Here is a 21,900-nt window from a genome sequence, read left to right as displayed (position 1 = left end):
CACACACTCACTGAGACACAGACACACACACACACTGAGACACAGAGACACACACACACACTGAGACACAGAGACACACACACTCACTGAGACACAGAGACACACACACACTGAGACACAGAGACACACACACACACTGAGACACAGACACAGACACACACACACACAGAGACACAGAGACACACACACACACACACACACACACACACACACACACACACACACTGAGACACAGAGACACACACACACACACTGAGACACAGAGATACACACACACACACTGAGACACAGACACACACACACACACACACACTGAGACACAGAGACACACACACACTGAGACACAGAGACACACACACACACTGAGACACAGAGACACACACACACTGAGACACAGACACACACACACACTGACACTGAGACACACACACACACACACAGACACAGACACACACACACTGAGACACAGAGACACACACACACACACTGAGACACAGACACACACACACACTGAGACACAGACACACACACACTGAGACACAGAGACACACACTGAGACACAGACACACACACACACACACACACAGACACACACACTGACACACACACACAAACACGCACACCTGTGAGACACTGTGTGTGTGTGTGTGACTCTGAGACACAGAGACACACTCTGGTCTTGTGTGTGTGTGAACTGTGTCTCAGTGTGGGTGAGTGACTCTGTGACTGTGTCTCTCACTGTGTGGTGTGACTATGTGTGTCTGTGCACACTGAGACACACACACACACACACAGACACACACACTGAGACACACACACACACACACACACACACACACACACTGAGACACACACACACACACTGAGACACAGACACACACACACACACACTGAGACACAGACACACACACACACTCACACACTGAGACACAGAGACACACACACACAGAGACACACACACACACACACACTCACTGAACACAGACACACACACACACAGACACAGAGACACACACACACTGAGACACAGAGACACACACACACACTGAGACACAGAGATACACACACACACACACTGAGACACAGACACACACACACACACACACACACACTGAGACACAGAGACACACACACTGAGACACAGAGACACACTCACTGAGACACAGACACACACACACTGAGACACAGAGACATACACACTCACTGAGACACAGACACACACACACTGAGACACAGATACACACACACACCCTGAGACACAGAGACACACACACACACTGAGACACTGAGACACAGAGACACACACACACACACAACCCTGAGACACAGCGATTACAGACACAGACACACACACTCACTGAGACACACACACACAACACAACACACACTGACACACACACACACACACTGAGACACAGACACACACACACTCACTGAGACACACACACACACACACTGAGACACACACACACACACACACACACTGAGACACAGACACACACACACACACACAGAGACACACACACACACACACGGGACTCAGAGAGACACACACATCACTGTGTGACTATGTGTCACACACAAAATGTGGTGACACAGTGTCTGACTGTGTGTGTGTTGAGTGACTCTGTGTCTCTGTGTGTGTGAGTGACTCTGTGTCTCACTGTGTGTGTGTGTGTGACTCTGTGTCTGTACACACAGTGACTCTGTGTCTCTGTTATGTGTGTGAGTGACTCTGTGTCTGAGTGTGTGAGTGACTCTGTGTCTGACTGTGGTGTGTGACTCTGAGTCTCATGTGTGTGTGACTATGTGTCTATGTGGTGTGAGTGACTCTGTGTACTCTGTGTGTGAGGCACACACAGAGACACACAGACTGAGACACACACACACACTCACTGAGACACAGAGACACACACACACTGAGACACAGAGACATACACACTCACTGAGACACAGACACACACACACACTGAGACACACACACAGACACACACACACACACTCACTGAGACACAGACACACACACTCACTGAGACACAGATACACACACACACACTCACTGAGACACAGAGACACACACACTCACTGAGACACAGACACACACACACACACTGAGACACACACACACACACACACTACTGTGTGTGGGTGTGTGTGGTGACACAGAGTGACTCTACACACACTGTCTCTCTGAGACACAGTGACACACACTGTGCGTCACTATGTCTCTGTGACACTGTGTGGTGTCACACACAGACACAGACACACACACACTGACACAGAGACACAGAGACACACACACTCACTGAGACACAGACACACACACACTGAGACACAGAGACACACACACACTCACTGAGACACAGAGACACACACACACTGAGACACAGACACACACACACTGAGACACAGAGACACACACACTCACTGACACACACACACACACACTGAGACACAGACACACACACACACACACACTGAGACACACACACACACACACACACACTGAGACACAGACACACTGACACACACACACACTGAGACACAGAGACACACACACACACTGAGACACAGACACACACACACTGAGACACACACACACAGAGACACACACACTGACTGACACACAGAGACACACACACTGACACACAGACACACACACACACACACACTGAGACACAGAGACACACACACACACACACAGACACACACACACACTCACTGAGACACACACACACACACACACTGAGACACAGACACACACAGACACACACACACTGACTGAGTCACAGAGACCACAACACATGTGTCTGAGTGTGAGACACAGGGGTGACTCTGAGACACAGACACACCACACTGAGACACAGGTGACCCAGAGACTTGTGCTCACGGTGACGTGACTCTGTGTTCGTGTGTGTGTGTGACACACTCTGAGACTCCTTGGACACACATGTCGTGTGTCACTGAGACACAGACACACACACACCACAGACACACACACACACTGAGACACACACACTGACACACACAGAGACACACACACACACTGAGACACAGACACACACACACTCACTGAGACACAGAGACACACACACTGAGACATAGAGATACACACACACACCCTGAGACACAGAGATACACACATACACACTCACTGAGACACAGACACACACACACAGACACACACACACTGAGACACAGAGACACACACACTGAGACACAGAGACATACACACTCACTGAGACACAGACACACACACACTGAGACACAGAACACACACACACACAGACACTCACTGAGACACAGACACACACACACACACACACTCACACAGATACACACACACACACTGAGACACAGACACACACACACACACTCACTGAGACACAGAGACACACACACTCACTGAGACACAGACACACACACACACACTGAGACACTGAGACACACACAGACACACACACACACACACACACACTGAGACACAGACACACACACTCACTGAGACACAGATACACACACACACACACACAGACACAGACACACACACACACACTGAGACACAGAGACACACACACACACAGAGACACACACACACACAGACACACACACACACACACACACACACACAGAGACACACACTGACTGAGACACAGACACACACACACTGAGACACACAGACACACACACACACTGAGACACAGACACACACACACACACTGACACACTGAGACACACACACTCACACACACAGAGACACACACACACACAGAGACACAGACACACACACACTCACTGAGACACAGATACACACACACTGAGACACAGAGACACACACACACACTGAGACACAGAGACACACACACACACACACTCTGGTGGGAGGACACAGTGACACACACTGTGGTCACTGAGACATAGAGAGTGTGACACACCACTCTATGTGAGACACAGTAGACATAGGAGTGACACACGTGTGTGTAATACTCTGAGTCTCACACATGTGAGTGACCCGTCTGTGTACACAAACACACACTGCCTCCCTCCCTCCCTCCCAGTCCCCTCTCAACTCTAGCCACTAGACCACATTGCCTGCCTCCCAGTCTCTCGACTCTTCTCACTAGACCTCAGCTCTCAGCTACTGTGTCGTTTAGCAGCAATGTGGTGTCTCTCGACCCCACCAGCTGGTCTCTATAGGGGGGTGGGTCAGAGTCTATAGGGGTCCCCGCCACTCTCCAGTCTCTCCAGTCTGCCAGCTGAGCTCAGAGGTGTCCATGCTGTCAGGACGGATTTGCTCATTAAACTTTCAGAACTATCGACGTGTGTGTGTGAGAGGGAAAGTGTCTTTGTCAGTGTGTCTCTACCTCTGTGTCCTCACTTAGGTTTTGCCCGTTCCTGAAAAATATCAGCTTTGATTTCCCCTCCACCTTCGCTCTCTCTCTCTCTCTCTCTCTCTCTCTCTCTCTCTCTCTCTCTCTCTCTCTCTCTCTCTCTCTCACTCTCTCTCTCTCTCTCTCTCTCTCTCTATTTAGCGAGAGCTGACATGTTGGCACAGAAACTGATTAATTTCTCTTGTAACTATAATCCATTCATAAAGTGCTTCTGTGTCCTCTTCCTCTGCACAAAGTCACACCATAGCTCACCCTGTCTCCTTCTATGGACACCCAGGACTCTGCTAGGAGCAGAACTAATCAAGGCCTTAAACCCTATTGTATTGCCTCTTACCAGCGCTACTAAGAGGGGGACCGCTGATAATGTTGCTAGCACTAATCAGAGGCAAGACATCAATTTTAAAACCTCCTTTTAAATAAGGGCCAGTGATAATGTTGCCAGCTCTGATAAACAGTGCCTCTCAGTTCTTTTCTTAGAGGATAGCAGCATCGTCACAGAGTTCAGAGAAACGTGTGAGCTGTTAGCATTTAAAAGGATTCCAGTAAATTATTTAGAAACGCCTTGAAAATACACAGCGTGCTTCCAGAGGCTCCCTGCGTCTCCGTGTTCACCCTCGCAGGGCTCTGCTGTGAAATATTTATTACAGCGTGCTCTTCAGAGGACACAGCAGCTAAATAAGAATGGACAGAAGCACATGCACAGCGCAGACCTGAGAGATGGGTTATCTCTTACATAAACCAGTAAAAGCCCTGACAAGAACCCCGCTACAATTTCAGACTAATGTTTTGAGGTCTTCATCACTGTGTCAGATTTACTGTGTTTGTTTTTACCAGTGTGTGTGTATCTCAATGCCAGTGTCTGTGTGTGTCTCAGTGTGTGTTCCAGTGTATGCGTTACAGTCTCTGTGTGTGTCTCAGTGTGTGTGTATATCTCTCAGTGTGTGTGTCTGTGTGTGTGTGTGTGTGTGTGTGTGTGTGTGTGTGTGTGTGTGTGTGTGTGTGTAGTTCTACTGGTCAGTGGAGTGGCTATCAGGGTCGCCATTGTTGTCCCCCCCCCACTCCGTCTCCCCATCAAAGGCTGCAATGGGGTCAGTGTTTGGGGGAGGGAGAGAGGGTGAGGGGTGAGGCTGCATTCTTACTGGTTACCATGGCACTCGGATTGTATTCGAAAGCTAATTCAGGAAACCCAATTCACCCAGTTCATCTCTTTCCCTTTGACCAGGGGGTCCAATCTTGGAAATGATCTCCCTTTTCAAGGAAGGGTGGGAGCTGGGTGACTTTCATTTGAACCCCACATCATACAGTCCTGTACCACCCAGGTCACAGAGGCATTGAAAAGGAGAGAGCAGTGCCGAATCTGCTCACAGTCATGAATTACATCCTGGTATAGAAAATGACCTCTTCAAATACATGGAAAAAATGTGTGTTCCACAAGTGCAGGTGTGCCATGAGTATCAGACCTCTGTGGGGGGGGGGGGGGGGGGGGGGGGGTTAAAAAGAGGGGCAGTGTGAATGTTGCCATTGGTAATAAGACATAAGGAAATAGACAAACACAAATTTCAGAATCAAGGTTATCTCCCCTTATAAAAGTTCCAAACAGTAAAAGGGTGGCAAAGTGTAAAGCACACTATAAGCATAGGGAAGGATTGTAAAGCACATAAATAAATAAATACATTTAAAAAAACATGGTAAAGTAACCGTTATAAAAGTTTCCTATAGTAAAAGCACAGCAAACGTGCAATAACTAAATCAAATGCTTTGGTAGATTTAAATAAACTTCGATTTCTTTATTATTTCTGAAGGTTTTTTCGCCCAATGTCTGAATTTCCAAGGGAAAATACGGTAGGCTCTGATGTTAATTAGGAGCTAACCGAAGTATGAAGACAATGGTTGAAGTAAGGATACAGTAACGCCTTTCGTGCGTTGACTTGCATTAGGCTGTAGTTGGGTTGGAGGCACGAAGCTGTTTATTAACATGCATTAACGCATTGTCGTTGACTTTCTTAAGGAGTGCGTCTGCTGCTGTACAAATTGACTGGTTGCTTGCACCAGTCATAGGGAAGTCGATTGACTGTTTTTACGACATTCCCTGTTTACCAAGACAAAGTTATGGCTCATTCCTGGCTCAACATGGCGGCCCCCATGTGGTGAGAGGTTTTTATTAGAAGTTGTCACCTAATTTCGGTGAATTACTATTGTGTTTCTTCACGATGGCGACAAAGTGCACCGGGCTGCAAGCCAAGGTGAGCCGTATGCTGAGCAAGGAGTTCGGGAAGCCGATTCTGAAACCCAACAAGCCGCTGGTGCTGCGGAACGAGGTGGCGAATAGGAAACTGCGACAGGGAGGTCATTCAAACTTCAAGAAATAAGAAATATAAAAACATTAATGAAAATAAAACTCCCATTTCATAGCAGTTTGATCCAATCCTGGTTTTACTGGAGTTTAATGATACAGCCCTGAGCTTGTTACATATATACCGTCGTAGTCAAATCTTGAATGGGCAAAATTGCAGTGGTCACCCGGAGTGACAGAGGTCAGATCGTGGCATCATGTGGGTAGATTGTTGTAACTTGCAGCTACTTTTAAATCACCTCACTTAGAAGCAATGACAGTTTTAAATGCCAGGAGCAGTCGACACAATAAAGTCCAATGTTGGTATGACATATGTTTCCCCTCCCTCCCTGTCGCAGAGGCCTCCTGTCTGACCGAGATGTCTGTGATGATGGCGTGCTGGAAGCAGAGTGAGTTCAACCACGCTGCCTGTGCCCCGGAGGTGCAGAGCTTCCAAAGGTGCACGGCCCTGGCACTGGGGGCACGGGCAGCTTGGGAAACATTCATGCAAAAAATAAAATTAAAATAAAAACCACACTAGACAAGGAATGCTTTCATGTATCACAGATTTAAAAACACTGGCAATCAGTGATCGTTCAGTAAGTAGACACCATGTGTGTGTGTGTATGTGTCCAGCATCATCAGTGATCTGAGTTGAGGGATTGTACAAATGCCGTTTAGTAAAATTGTGATTCTCTTATTGCAGTTTAATCAGGGTTGGTTTTCTATAGGCAGCTGGACAGTCTGCTTCATTCAATAACGAGAAGATAGAGAGCTGAGATTGTGTTAAACTGCTGGTGTCAATAACTGTCTCTCTCCCTGCCTTTCTCCCTGGCAGGCAGAGAGGAAAGCTCAGATGGGCCAGGAGAGCAGTGGGCAGGGGGGCCGCCTACACCCCAAGCAAGCCAACACCCTGCTGAAGCGACACCCCAACCTGTACCGTGAGATCTAGGGGACCTCCTGTCTACAGGGAGGCAGGCAGACAGACTGCATGGGAGCCTCCCCTCACAGCTCTACAAGCAAATCAAACAGAGACAGAGAAATGGGGGAGACCACACCCCAATCCTGACCTGAACACCCCAGCCTGTCTTTGTCCTGGATTCTCTCTCTCTCTCTCTCTATCTTTCTCTCTCAGAGAGAGAGAATTCTACCTGAATTGTGAGGTGGTGTAGTGTATTTGAGAGACTATTGACGAGACTCATTTCATCTGGGACTTGAGCCAACCTGGATTCGAACCCAGGCCCCCAGAGGAAACAGGCAGGAGAACAAGAGGCTAGTGAATTAGTATAACTGTCACAGGACAGTTTAGAAGGGAAGTACAAAAACATAGCAGTGAATGCTTTTCTTTTTGTTTTGTTTCTGGGCTTGATTGAATTTCTGTACAAATCTGCTATTTAATACATCAATTTCAAATGGAACGTTGTAAGATATATCAGAAATAACAATAACATATAGAACATTTCTAGGCTTTTTTGAGTCATTAAGTGTTGAGCAATCATGGGAACAGCACAGGTTGAAACAATGGAAATGCAGCTGTGTTGGATTTGAAACCAAATCTCTGGAGCTGAGCTGAGTGAGGTGTGGCGGGTGTGTGAGCGCCCCTCCCTAGCCCCTCCCTTAATTGAATTCGTGTGAGCTAATTGTATTATGGAAGCAGAGAGAAAGTTTCCAAAAGTTTCCAAAAGGCAGGTTGTTTTCTTTCTAAGGAAATTAGAAATTACTTCATAATATATATATATATATATATATATATATATATATATATATATATATATATATATATATATATATATATATATATGCACAATGAAAACGCAACTGGCTATATTTTACATCAATAGCTCATTGGGCACATACATAAAGTTAATTTACATTTGAAATAGTGAGCAGATAGGTTTGTTGATTGTTTGAGTAGTATTGTTCCTTGGGATAACAAAATACTGAGCTCAAGTTATGTGATTTCATAAAAACACCAGGTGTGTGGTATTTGTGCTGAGTTAAAATTGCCAAAATGAGTCGACTAAGAATATGTATAAATAGCCATTTGAAAAGACATGATTTTAATTAAAGAAAAAAAAAACAGCGGTTACAGTTGCACGAATTCAGGAAAACAATGTCGAGGTCTTGCCACGGCCAGCTTTTTCACCTGGCCGGAGTCCAACAGAACATCTGCGGGACCGAATCGCCAGTGCCATCTGCAGAAGACACCCGCGATTTCGCCAGCTGACTGCCGCTGCACAGGAAGAGTGGCGGAACATCCCACAGCAATCTATCCAGCGGCTGATCAGGTCTGTGCGTCAACGCTGCCAGGGTTGGGTTAATGCCAAGGGGGGTCATATTCGCTACTAACTTTGTAATGTTTTCATTTTGACAGTGTGTCACGTTTCATACTGAAAATATATCATAATTCTTTGATCTGTGTTTTTGTTCACATTTTCTTTGATTTTGTTTGATATCTGTGTTTAAAATGCTTGAAAAATTCCATTAGACCCGAGTGTTGCGTTTCTTTTGTGCATCAATATATATTCAGCAAAGCGTTCCTTACTATCCTTAAAAAATGACCATTAATGGCGTTTTGGTTGAGTTGAATTTAAAAACAGATTGGATTTAGGGATGCAGACGTGTTCGCCACGCCCCTCGATCTAAATAAAAGCATAATGACGTTTGAGAGCGTAAGATGCTGTGTTTAGATGTGTGTGGTGTGTGTGTGTGTGTGTGTGTGTGTGTGTGTGTGTGTGTGTGTGTGTCTATATATATATATATATAAAAAAACTCTAATCTAACAACAGCTGTCAAGTGTTCTTTGTAGTGTGCAAGTCTTTCCCGATATAACCGCTCCCGGGCGGTCCCTTGCTGTCACTTCCCCAGTTTTCCTGGGTGTTTGTGTTCAGCTGGGTCTCTGATCTGAATCCGGGTATCGCTGTAGGGCAGGGAATGGAAGCGGCCGGATTCATTCCCAGCGGGGAGAGGAAGCAACATCGCCCAGCCAACTCCTTCCTCCACCTGTCCGGCCGGCTAATTATCGCTCTGATTACAGATGTGATAATAACCCTAAGTGAAAGCATGGCTTGGATTTTGGGCACTACAGTGGACACAGCAGCCGGTTTGTGTGTTCTTCATGCCAGTACAACCTACTGCCAGGAAGAACCCCCTACCCCCCCCCCCCCCCCCCCCCCCCCCCCCCCTAAAAAAAAGACTGCTGCCGGTAGATTAACATCAGGGCAGTATCAGTATAATTCTGGGTTCAGATATTCAGTGACCTTCAGGACTCTGTGATGGAGTGTTTAATAACGGTTCTTTTTTGGAATTTCGATCCCAGGGAGGGTTCCAGAGCAACTCGAGGTTATACATAGAGCGGCCTCTTTACTATAGACGTGTGAATGATAAGTTTAATTCTCATAATAGGAAATAATCTATTCCAGGCAAACTGTATAAACTATATTTATGTGTGTGTGTGTGTGTGTGTGTGTGTGTGTGTGTGTGAGTGTGTGTGTGTGTGTGTGTGTGTGTGTGTGTGTGTGTGTGAGTGTGTGTGTGTGTGTGTGTGTGTGTGTGTGTGTGTGTGTGTGGTGGTGTGTGTGTGAGTGTGTGTGTGTGTGTGTGTGTGTGTGTGTGTGTGTGTGTGTGTGTGTGTGTGTGTGTGTGTGTGTGTGTGTGTGTGTGTGTGTGTGTGAGTGTGTGTGTGTGTGTGTGTGTGTGTGTGTGTGTGTGTGTGTGTGTGTGTGTGTGTGTGTGTGTGTGTGTGTGTGTGTGTGTGTGTGTGTGTGTGTGTGTGTGTGTGTGTGTGTGTGTGTGTGTGTGTGTGTGTGTGTGTGTGTGTGTGTGTGTGTGAGTGTGTGTGTGTGTGTGTGTGAGTGTGTGTGTGTGTGTGTGTGTGTGTGTGTGTGTGAGTGTGTGTGTGTGTGTGTGTGTGTGTGGTGTGAGTGTGTGTGTGTGTGTGAGTTTGTGTGTGTGTGTGTGAGCGTTTGTATTGTGTGTGTGTGTGTGTGTGTGTGTGTGTGAGTGTGTGTGTGTGTGTGTGTGTGTGTGTGAGTGTGTGTGTGTGTGTGTGTGTGTGTGTGAGTGTGTGTGTGGTGTGTGTGAGTGTGTGTGTGTGTGTGTGGGTGTGTGAGTGTGTGTGTGTGTGTGTGTGTGTGTGTGTGTGTGTGTGTGTGTGTGTGAGTGTGTGTGATGTCTTAGCCAGAAATGAATAAGACCACCCCCTGGTCTAAATGTTGATGTATTGAGTGTGTGTGTGTGTGGTGTGTGTGTGTGGTTTGTGTTTGTGTGTGTGTGTGTGTTCGTGTGTGAGTGTGTGTGTGTGTGTGTGTGTGTGTGTGTGTGAGTGTGTGTGTGTGAGTGTAGTGTGTGTGTGTGTGTGTGTGTGTGTGAGTGGGCTGTGTGTGTGAGTGTGTGTGTGTGTGTGTGTGTGAGTGTTGTGTTGTGTGGTGTACCGAAGTGTGGTGTGTGGCAGTGGTGTGTGTAGTGTGTAGTGTGTGTGCAACACAATGACATAAACCACTGTGTAGTTGTGGTCTAAATGTGCGATGTATAGTGTAATTGTCCTATGCTGGTGTTTTGTTATATCGCTAAATAAATACAAATCATTTTGAGGTAAGAGTACTTAACAAACATGGCTCCAAGTCTATCATATGAGCGAGTTCAGGGTGCAGATTGGTAAAAATGTATTTTAAATATGGTGCATGCAGGTCCACGTGGGGGCTGTATAGCCCTATGCTAATGATACAATGCCAGTGCTGTTTTTGCTTCTCTTCGGCGTGCAGTGGAACTCCGTGTCCCGAGTCTTTTTCACGGTATGTGCTCTACGAGTGATAGCGAGCTATTCTGAGCTACAGCCCCACTGGAGACCCGGTCCCTCCCATAACACAAACCTTAGGACCGTGACAGCCGGGGCTGGGTCCGGAGATAAACCTTATCAGCCTTGACGTTCATTTTCCTATGCGAGTTCAAAGCAAGGCTAGGTTTCTTATGAAAGATACACATACACAATAATCGATTATTAACCGTTTAGAAGCGCATCTAGTATTAGATCTCCTTTGGAGGGCTGCAGCTGCACAGCATCTGCTATTCCATTCCACCTGCAGCGCCGTCAAAGCATGCAGAACTGTCCACAAACACAGAGTGACACAAACACGCCTGCAGAACTGTCCACAAACACAGAGTGACACAAACACGCCTGCAGAACTGTCCACAAACACAGAGTGACACAAACACGCCTGCAGAACTGTCCACAAACACAGAGTGACACAAACACGCCTGCAGAACTGTCCACAAGCACAGAGCGACACAAACACGCCTGCAGAACTGTCCACAAACACAGAGTGACACAAACACGCCTGCAGAACTGTCCACAAACACAGAGTGACACAAACACGCCTGCAAAACTGTCCACAAACACAGAGTGACACAAACACGCCTGCAAAACTGTCCACAAACACAGAGTGACACAAACACGCCTGCAGAACTGTCCACAAACACAGAGTGACACAAACACGCCTGCAGAACTGTCCACAAACACAGAGTGACACAAACACGCCTGCAGAACTGTCCACAGACACACGTTTTTGTCTCGGTCTCTTCACGCGTACACAAGCATGCCTGCCGCTCTCAGACTGTTCGGGACAGACTGGCCAGCGCTTTCGCTATAATGAATAACAATGCACTTTGTACCATTGCGTGGCGAAGTAAAGGAAAGGGGGGGGGGGGGGTCTGACATAAAAAGATCCACCCATTGTGTTTTCTCCTTCCTCTCCACCAATCCAGCGCCAGTTTAACATCTTAAACTTTAATATATCATCAGCGCTTCTAGCTGCAGCAGCGCCCGGGCAGACACTACACGGTTCAGCACTGCCTTATGGAGTAGCAGTACCTATAGAACATATACTCCATTATACTGCACAGTAGACCCCACTATACTTCTTTTTTTCACTGACGTGCCGAAGGTCAGGTTTCTTATTATCGTATTTATAACTACATCAAGCGGAGGGCGGCGGTACTCTGTTAACAGCGGTGTTCTGTTACAATTACAACGTCTTGCATGAGGATAAAGATATCTGGTAAACAGCATCGCATATATACAGAGAAGAGAGAGGGAGGGAGAGGCAGAGAAGAGAGTGCTGCTGTTGGAACGGTTTTCGAATGGAGTATCACCGCTAGCAGCTGGGTTTTGCTCTCTGAACTACCGAGCTGCCACGTTCTGGCTTTGCGTTTAACGCACACGCCAGTGTCTTTACAGACTGTGTCTGACAGGCTTATAGCTCTTCAGATTTACCGCCGCGCACGGCATAGGGGTGTGTGAGGCGCGATGGGCGAGCAGCAGGCAGAGAGCCTTGAAGAGAGAGGGCAATGACTACACCATCACCCAGCGAGGATGGATGCAACGCGGGGAGTCTCTGCTCTGCTTATCGCATGCTGCTGCTGCTGGTTGATGTCCGTGCACGCTGAGGTATGTAAACTCGAGAATGTGTCTGCGTGGGTTATGTTTTGATCATATACTGTATATGTTCTTATAAATAGCGATGCATAGGGATCGCACTGTATCGGACTGCAACGTATGAACTATATCCACCACATACTTCAAATCAATAATTAAACCAATACATCAAATATTATTCGCTTACACAGTTACATCTAACATCGCCTGCATAGAAAGTACGCATTTCCCAGTTCATGTTCCCAGTTGCACCTGTATAACTGCACTAGTGTTAAGCCATCGCCAGACCAATATCAGTGTTTGCAAACCGTGCTGATTAAAATACATGCGATCACACTTTATCCCAGTTACATACACACGTATCTTTATATATAGTGTAGAAAGACTTTACACATAGACTACTGAGGCCTCTTGAAACGCACACACACACACACACACACACACACACACACACACACACACACACACAACACACACACACACACACACACACACACACACACACACACACACACACACACACACACACACACACACACACACACACACACACACACACACACACACACACACAGCCCTGTGGGGGTGCCCTGTGTAAAATAAATAAATAAATTGCGTGTTTTTTTTTCCAGATTTAACTTAAATCATGTATTTTTTCCCCAGATTTGCAAATGTTTTGAAAAAAAATTTTTTTTTGAATGTGTACATTCAGATATCATGTATAAATCTAGTTACAAGATTTAACATGCAGCTAAATATTTAACTGAATACAAAATCTCCTAACAAGATTTAACATTTCGCAAAATCTGGAGCTTGTATGCAAATGAACTCCGCCCTCTTTGTGATTCCACGCGATTTGATTGGCCGTGTAATGCTTATATTTGCATATTCTCCGATTAGCATTACAAGAGCCAATCAAATCGCGTGAAAGTACAAAGCGGGCGGACACATTTGTATACAAACTCCAGATTTCGCTTGGGAGATGAATATGTATCGAGATGTTAAATGTTGTTAAAAGATTTATAAATTATATCTGAATGCACACACACACACACACACACACACACATATATATATATATATATATATATATATATATATATATATATATATATATTTATTTTCACATTTATAAATCTGGGAAAAAATACAATATTTAAATTAAATCTGGAAAAAAAGACGTTAAAATAGTAACACTTTTTTTTAACACAAGGCACCCCCACACAGCCCTGATTGCTCAGTATATTTAATTAACGGGATCCGGAGCACCACCCGTCACTGGACCGCATCTGGAGCCCGCAAGGGTAGAAAAACAGAACAATACAACTCGCAAACTTCTCACCTCGCTGAATAATTCATTGATTTTAATATATGACTGTATCACCTATACTACTACTACTACTACTAATAATAATAATAATAATAATAATAATAATAATAATATTTGTTTAACCACGCTCTCTAATGTTAGCGATCGAACATTTATCTAACCAGATTAACTGTTCGGCTGATAGTTATTGATTTCACAATTAGACATTCCTGTCTAGCTCTTGCCTCTCCATTCAACCCTATGGATGTTAATTTATGACAGCGAGATCAGGGTCACCTGTTGATTACTCTGAGTTGCATGAAAAAGGCTCAGAAAAACGGATGAAAAACACGGCTATGCGCTCTGCATGTATTCAATCAATCAATCAATCAATCAATCAATGGATGTGTTGACAGATGCTTGGTGATGGAGGGAGCTACCTGAACACAGTGCACAGTACAGGTAAGAACACCCTTTCATGTCAACATTTAAAAAGATCTCAGCGTCTCAGTGTTGACGAGTGATTCAGAGGTGTCCTTGAATTCAGATACAACCTATTTATAATATTGAAATATTGGTGTGTGTGTGTGTGTGTGTGTGTGTGTGTGTGTGTGTGTGTGTGTGTGTGTGAATTGTATTACGCAGAGTATTACCCTGAAGAAACCCTAGCTAGCAGAACCATTAGCAGCGCTGCCAGTGATGGCAGATTCATTACAAATAAATTGCACAGTACAGACAGACTGACCTTGATCCTGATACGGTACCACACTGTCTCTCTGTCTGTCTGTCTGATAGGACACCATGGTACTGCACTGCTGTGGATTACCGGCAGTGTGTATTGGTTGATCACTTGTGATACCAATGAGAATTATGAAAATGTTCCAACTGACACTAGCACTCCCCCTCTCTCCCCCTCTCCTTCCCTCTGTCTCACGCTGTTGCTCTCTCTCCCTCTCTTTCTCTCAGACCCTCTCTCCTGCACCGATGGGTTCACAGAGCTGGGCTATTATAACGGCTCAGTCTCTGAGACTGACTCTGGCGCCCCCTGTCTGTCCTGGACGGAATTCCCTGACTACCTGCTGCAATACCCTTTGCGAGGGCTGGGGGCGCACAACTACTGCCGCAACCCAGACAAAGAGGCTAACCCCTGGTGCTTCTACCGGCTGAGCTCTGGTGCTATTGGCTGGGCTTACTGCGACTGCAACCAGGGTGAGGCATGGGAGAGGTGGGGGGGAGGAGAAGGGGATAGAGGGGCAAGGAAAGGGTGGTGCAGGGTTGTTGTAAACATGTTGTTTTTGTTTTAACACCCCCCCCCCCCCCCGTCCCATCTCGTTCCCCCCATTTCAGGTGCTGTGCGCTTGACTGGCAGCTCCTCCTCATCTCAGAGCGGCCTGGTTGAAGTGTATCTGAACGGCCACTGGGGGGCAGTGTGTGACTCTCACTGGACTGAGCGAGACGCCAGTGTGATCTGCAGACAGCTGGGGCTGGGGTGAGGAGGGGTCTGAGTTATGCTGACCAGCCTAGGGTTCTAATTACTCCGTCAATGGTTCTAATGACCTAGTATAGGGCTCTAATGACGCCGCCCAGGAATATAATGACCCAACCTAGGGTTCCAATGATGCCACCTATGATTCTAATGACCTAGTGCTGCGTTCTTATGACCCTGTGTAAAGTCCTTAAGACCTGTACCAGGGATCTAATGACCCAGTTGAGGGTTCAAATGACTCCACTTATGGTTCTAATGACCTGCTGAGGAGAGACACTAGCATTAGTAGAGCTCAATATCATGATACTATGTAATGACGTGAACCTCCCGCAGTGAGATCGGCACGCCTTTCAGACACGCCCACTTTGCACCCAGCTCTGGAATCTTCCACTTCCAGCGACTGGGCTGCCATGGAGACGAGGACTTCCTGCTGAAGTGCAAGAACAGGAAGTTCATGACCAACGACTGTAATCATGGAAACGAAGCAGGGGTGGTGTGTGTGCCTCCTGAAGGTGAGAGAGAGGGAGAGGGAGGGGGAGGGAAATCATAGTATCAGATATGGAGAGGAAGAGCGGAAAGAAGGAAGAGGAGAGAAGTGTGGGGAGGGGGTGAGGACCAGGTGGACAGAGAAAGAAGAGGGAAGAGGAGAGGGGGGGAGGGAAAGGGGTGACTACACACACAGACACAGCTGCACACACACTTGCACACACGCTGTGAGCTGGAGAAGTGGTGGGGTCACGTGTGAGAGGATGGGAAGGCTTTCCCTGGCTGAATGCAGTGCGCTGCTGGGATGTAACATTAGAACAGGTGTGAATAATTCAGAGAGGGAGCTTTAACTGGAGGAGCTATGAGAGAAGGCTTGGGAGGAGTGCTAGTGAGGTGAGCTTGGCTGCCTGTGTACCTGTGTGTGTTTCTCACCGTGTGCCTGTGTGTGTTTCTCAATGTGTACCTGTGTGTGTTTCTCACCGTGTACCTGTGTGTGTTTCTCACCGTGTACCTGTGTGTGTTTCTCACCGTGTGCCTGTGTGTGTTTCTCACCTTGTGCCTGTGTGTGTTTCTCACCATGTGCCTGTGTGTGTTTCTCACCGTGTGCCTGTGTGTGTTTCTCACCGTGTGCCTGTGTGTGTTTCTCACTGTGTACCTGTGTGTGTTTTCTTTTCTCAGGCCATGGCACCCCCTTGAGGCTGGTGGGCGGGACTGAGGATTTCGAGGGGCGTGTCGAGGTGTATCACAGTGGGAGGTGGGGCACGATCTGCGACGACCAGTGGGACGACACGGACGCTGAGGTGGTCTGTAGGCAGCTGGGCTTTAGGTGATTGACAGGCAGCTTTTAAACTGGGTTCAGATCTGATTTAGTGAAGGAGACATTTACATTAAAAACCCGATCTGAGAGCTGTGTAAGAAACTCTCCCTCCCTCTGTCCTCACTCTCAGTGGCACTCCGAAGGCCTGGTCCTGGGCTCAGTTTGGCTCTGGCTCGGGGCCGATCCTCCTGGATGAGGTGCGCTGCTCTGGGAACGAGTTGTCCCTGGAGGAGTGTGTGCACAGCGGCTGGGGGGAGCATAACTGTGACCACATCGAGGACGCGGCCGTGTCCTGCAACCCCTACTCCGGTGAGACACTCCCACTGACACACACACACGCTCCCACTCATTCTCACCCTGTCCCACACACTCACACACTCCTCTCTCTCTCTCTCTCTCTCTCTCTCTCCCCTGTCAGACGGAGTAGTGAGGCTGGTGGATGGAGACAGACCCTCTGAAGGGCGGGTGGAGATATATTACGATGGCGCCTGGGGCTCGGTGTGTGACGACAGCTGGACGGAAATCAACGCACAGGTGGTGTGTCGTCAGCTCAGGTTCAGGTGAGCTAGCGAAGGGGCACCTGTGTGTGTGTGTGTGTGTGTGTGTGCGCGTAACTCTCTATCTCCTCTCCTCTGCCGCTCTCTACTGTAAGGGGCGCACATGTCTCTGCTGGCGTGGAGATGATCCTGCTGTAATTCTGTCTCTCTCTCTCTCTCTCTCTCTCTCTCTCTCTCTCTCTCTCTCTCTCTCTCTCTCTCTCTCTCTCTCTTGCCCTCTCCCCCCCTCTCCTGTAGGGGGCGCGCGCATGTCTCTGCTCAGGGTCGGTACGGCGCTGGCTCGGGGTTGATCCTGCTGGACGAGGTGCAGTGCAAGGGGGGAGAGCGCTCCCTGCTGGGCTGTGCACACGCTGCCTGGGGGAGACACGACTGCACGCACAGCGAGGACGTGGGCGTGCAGTGTGAGGGGGAGGACGAGGCCAACGAGATACCCCAACCTTCATTTGAGACAGGTACACACTGAGAGGGGGGAGGAGTATAAGAGGTAAGGGGGAGAGAGAGTGTGCATTCGACAGGAGAGATGAGCCGTCACAAAGTCTTCTCCTCAACGCTGAAACCGTGTTAAACAATTACAGTGTCACCTGTTGGTAGAGCATGGTATTGCACTTACAATGTTTATTTTTGTAATCTTTTAAAACATGTGTTTAGCACTCCTGTATATACAATGTATATGCTCTTCACAGGTGTGTGTGTGCTTTTATTGACAGGTCTGTGTTAGTATTGGCAGGTGTGTGTGTTAACAGGCTTGTTTGTGTATTGACAGGCCAGTGTGTGTGTGCATTGACAAGTGTATGTGTGCATTGATAGGCGCTCCGGTGAGGCTGGTGGACGGGGAGAGCCCGCGGGAGGGCAGGGTGGAGGTGCTGCTTGGTGGGGAATGGGGCAGCGTGTGTGATGACGGCTGGACTGACGACCATGCTGCTGTGGTGTGCAAACAACTCGGCTACACGTGAGGAGGAACACGCGTGATCATTACCAGTGTGATCAATCAGCATCATTACCAGTGTGATCAATCAGCATCATTACCAGTGTGATCAATCAGCATCATTAACAGTGTGATCAATCAGCATCAGCTTCATTAACATTATCATTGCTATTGTTAGCATCATCATCATTTGTATTAGTAGTGTCATCATTAACATTTTTATCATTATTATTATTATTTGTACTGTTATTAACCCCCCCTCTCTCCCCCTCTCTGTCAGGGGTGAGGCGAAGGCACGCTCCATGGCCTATTTCGGGGAGGGGGAGGGTCCGATCCACCTGGATGACGTGCGCTGCTCAGGGCAGGAAAGCAGCCTATCCGAGTGCGAGGCTCGCAGGGGCGGACAGCACAACTGCAGGCACAGCGAGGATGCGGGTGTGATCTGCCAGTATAGGAAGAAACCAGTGGAGGGCGCCACGGACACAGCACAGGCCTGCGGGCTGAAACCCAGTGCACTGGGTCGGAGCAAAAGGATCATCGGAGGGGTCAAATCACTCAGGTCAGCTTTACTAAGACAAGAAACCTTCTCCCTCTCCTCCCTCTGCTCTCCCTAGCCTCCCTCCCCCTCTCCCCTCTATCTCACTCCTCTCCCCCTGTCTCTCTCTTTTCTCTCTCTCTGTAGGGGTGGCTGGCCCTGGCAGGCCTCTCTCCGCTTGAAGCCTCACTGGAGTGCCGCACGGCCGCTGTGTGGAGCCACGCTGATCAGCACCTGCTGGGCCCTGACTGCAGCACACTGCTTCAAGAGGTGAGGAGCGCTGGGGAGGGGGTACAGTGCTTCAAGAGATGTTTAGTGTGGACCTTTCTCCCTCTCACTGAAAATAAGACTCCCATTCCAGGTTTTACTTCGAGCTTGATTAACCGCAATGTAATGGAGCAAATTGCTATGCAATTGAAGCCTTATTTCCATCCCTAAATATCCACATTCTCTCCCCCTCTCTCAGGTTTGGCTCTGACCCCTCTCGCTATGCCCTGCAGCTGGATGATTACTACACTGTCTCTCTCTCCGTCTCTCTCACTCCCTCTCCCCCCCTCTCTCAGATTTGGCTCAGACCCCTCTCGCTATGCCCTGCGGCTAGGTGATTACTACTCTGTCTCCCTCTCCCCCTCTCTCACTCCCTCTCCCCCTCTCTCTCAGGTTTGGCTCGGACCCCTCTCGCTATGCCCTGCGGCTGGGTGATTACTACTCTGTCTCTCTCTCCGTCTCTCTCACTCCCTCTCCCCCTGTCTCTCAGGTTTGGCTCGGACCCCTCTCGCTATGTCCTGCGGCTGGGTGATTATCACACCGCAGAGAAGGATGAGTTTGAGAAGGAGCTGCCAGTGTACAGTGTACTGCTTCATGGGAAGTACCGACCGGAGAGCAGTGACTATGACATCGCGCTGATCCGGGTTCGAGGGGCAGAGAGCCGCTGCATCTCCTTCAACCCTCACATCGTCCCCGCCTGCCTGCCCCCACCCCACTGGGGCAAGAAGTGGAGCAAGGGCGGGGGCAACAAGCGAACAGCGACCTGTGTCATCACAGGATGGGGCGACACAGGTGTGACAGGGAGAGTGAGTCTCAGTGTCTGTGTGAGAGTGAGAGTGAGAGTGTGTCTCAGCGTCTGTGTGAGAGTGTGAGAATAAGAGTGTGTTTCAGTGGCTGTGGGAGTGATTGTGTTAGAATTGTGGGTATATCTCTCCATTTGTATGTCACATCTCACCCCCTCTCTCCTCACTTTCACCCCCTCTCTCTCACCAGGCTCCTCGTACTCTCGCACCCTGCTCCAGGGCTGGGTCCCTGTCCTGCCCGGTCGGGTGTGTCGCTCTCGCTACGGTCCTCGTTTCTCTCCCAGGATGCTTTGCGCTGGCAGCCTCTCTCACAGTAAGCGGGTGGACAGTTGCCAGGGCGACAGTGGGGGTCCCCTGGTGTGCCCTGGGGTCGAGGGTCGCTGGGTCCTCACCGGAATCACTTCCTGGGGTCACGGCTGTGGGCGACCTGATTCCCCGGGAGTGTACACGCGGGTCGACAAGTTCTTGCGCTGGATAGAGGACAGCATGCGCGCCATGCAGAGGGGATGAACAGCCACAAGTAACATGCAACCGAACATGCTGCTAAACATGAAGCAAGCACGCAATCAAACACAGCAAAACACTAGGGAGTCCAGGGATGGAAATAAGACTCCCACTGCATAGCAGTTTCATCTACTCCTGGCTTTACTAAGCTTTAATTAGACACACCTGAGCTTGTTACCTACATACTGAGGCTAGTCAACCTCATAGTAAAGCCTGGAACGCTATACAATAGGAGTCTAATTTACATCCCTACAGTCACGCAGACAAACACACATCAGGGTTGGACGATTTCAGACTCTTATTGCAGCTGGTAAAGAAATCTAAGTGCTGTTGCTTCTCTCATATTTCTGCCCCCAGGATTACTCCAGCTCCTGCCCAGTAACTCCCGCCTCCAACAAAGTGTAATACGCACGGCTCAGAGCTGTCCAAGCGCTTTGGCTAGCAGACCTAGACCTATGACCAAGGTGCCATAAAAAACAAAGCAAACCCCCCCCCCCCCCCCACACACACACACACACACACACTCACACACACACACCTTAAACATTTAAACACATTTTGCATTTTGACTTGTACCAACCAAAAATATGGCCATCTGTCCAACCTACACCTCTAAATCAGTCCTATTGGTCTGACAGCCCTAATACAGACAGCCCACAACACAGCCCTAGACTGGGGCTGCAGGTTCTGATGTAACTTTGAAAGGTGCTATATAAAATAAAGATTGATTGATTGAAGGAATAAGAGGCTGGTACTATTCAGTGAGGAATGGTCTCAGACCTAGAATGATGTAAACACCTTGCAGACTTGCTCCCTGCCAGGGTCCAGCTTCTCTATATCCAGCATGTTGGAGAAGTTCATGTGTCAACTATGCTACGTGAAGTACACTTTACACTTTACACACTTTTAGAATCAAAAGGGATTTTTAAATTTTTTTTGCAAGCATTAAGAAAAAAAGACATGATTTTTTTTATTATTATTTTATTTAAACAAAACATGGATTGCTCATTTGTTTTGTATTGTACTGCAATTCAATAAATATTCATTCAAGCTAA

At 47.9% G+C, this 21,900-nt stretch overlaps 2 protein-coding genes across 2 annotated transcripts; both read left to right on the top strand.

Annotated features, from left to right (window-relative positions):
* The first annotated feature begins 6,601 nt into the window (after window positions 1-6,601).
* On the top strand, window positions 6,602-7,798 carry LOC121321468 (coiled-coil-helix-coiled-coil-helix domain-containing protein 1-like). Its single transcript, XM_041260431.1, has 3 exons — window positions 6,602-6,737; window positions 7,083-7,189; window positions 7,568-7,798. Exons 1-3 carry the CDS (start codon window positions 6,602-6,604, stop codon window positions 7,673-7,675), a joined length of 351 nt encoding a protein of 116 aa, XP_041116365.1. The 3' UTR covers window positions 7,676-7,798.
* A 4,646-nt stretch (window positions 7,799-12,444) lies between these two features.
* On the top strand, window positions 12,445-21,900 carry LOC121321839 (neurotrypsin-like). The gene is made up of 14 exons (XM_041261105.1): window positions 12,445-13,168; window positions 14,882-14,927; window positions 15,432-15,674; window positions 15,813-15,954; window positions 16,285-16,463; window positions 17,116-17,263; window positions 17,385-17,563; window positions 17,673-17,814; window positions 18,049-18,263; window positions 18,619-18,760; window positions 19,017-19,295; window positions 19,419-19,541; window positions 20,029-20,330; window positions 20,532-21,900. The coding sequence occupies exons 1-14, from the start codon at window positions 13,094-13,096 to the stop codon at window positions 20,849-20,851; spliced, it is 2,535 nt and encodes an 844-aa protein (XP_041117039.1). The 5' UTR covers window positions 12,445-13,093; the 3' UTR covers window positions 20,852-21,900.

This window comes from Polyodon spathula, chromosome 10 (genome assembly GCF_017654505.1).
Source record: "Polyodon spathula isolate WHYD16114869_AA chromosome 10, ASM1765450v1, whole genome shotgun sequence".
Lineage (NCBI taxonomy): Eukaryota > Metazoa > Chordata > Actinopteri > Acipenseriformes > Polyodontidae > Polyodon > Polyodon spathula.
Note: the sequence above shows the minus strand (reverse complement) of the source record. Positions and strands in the feature narration are given on the sequence as shown.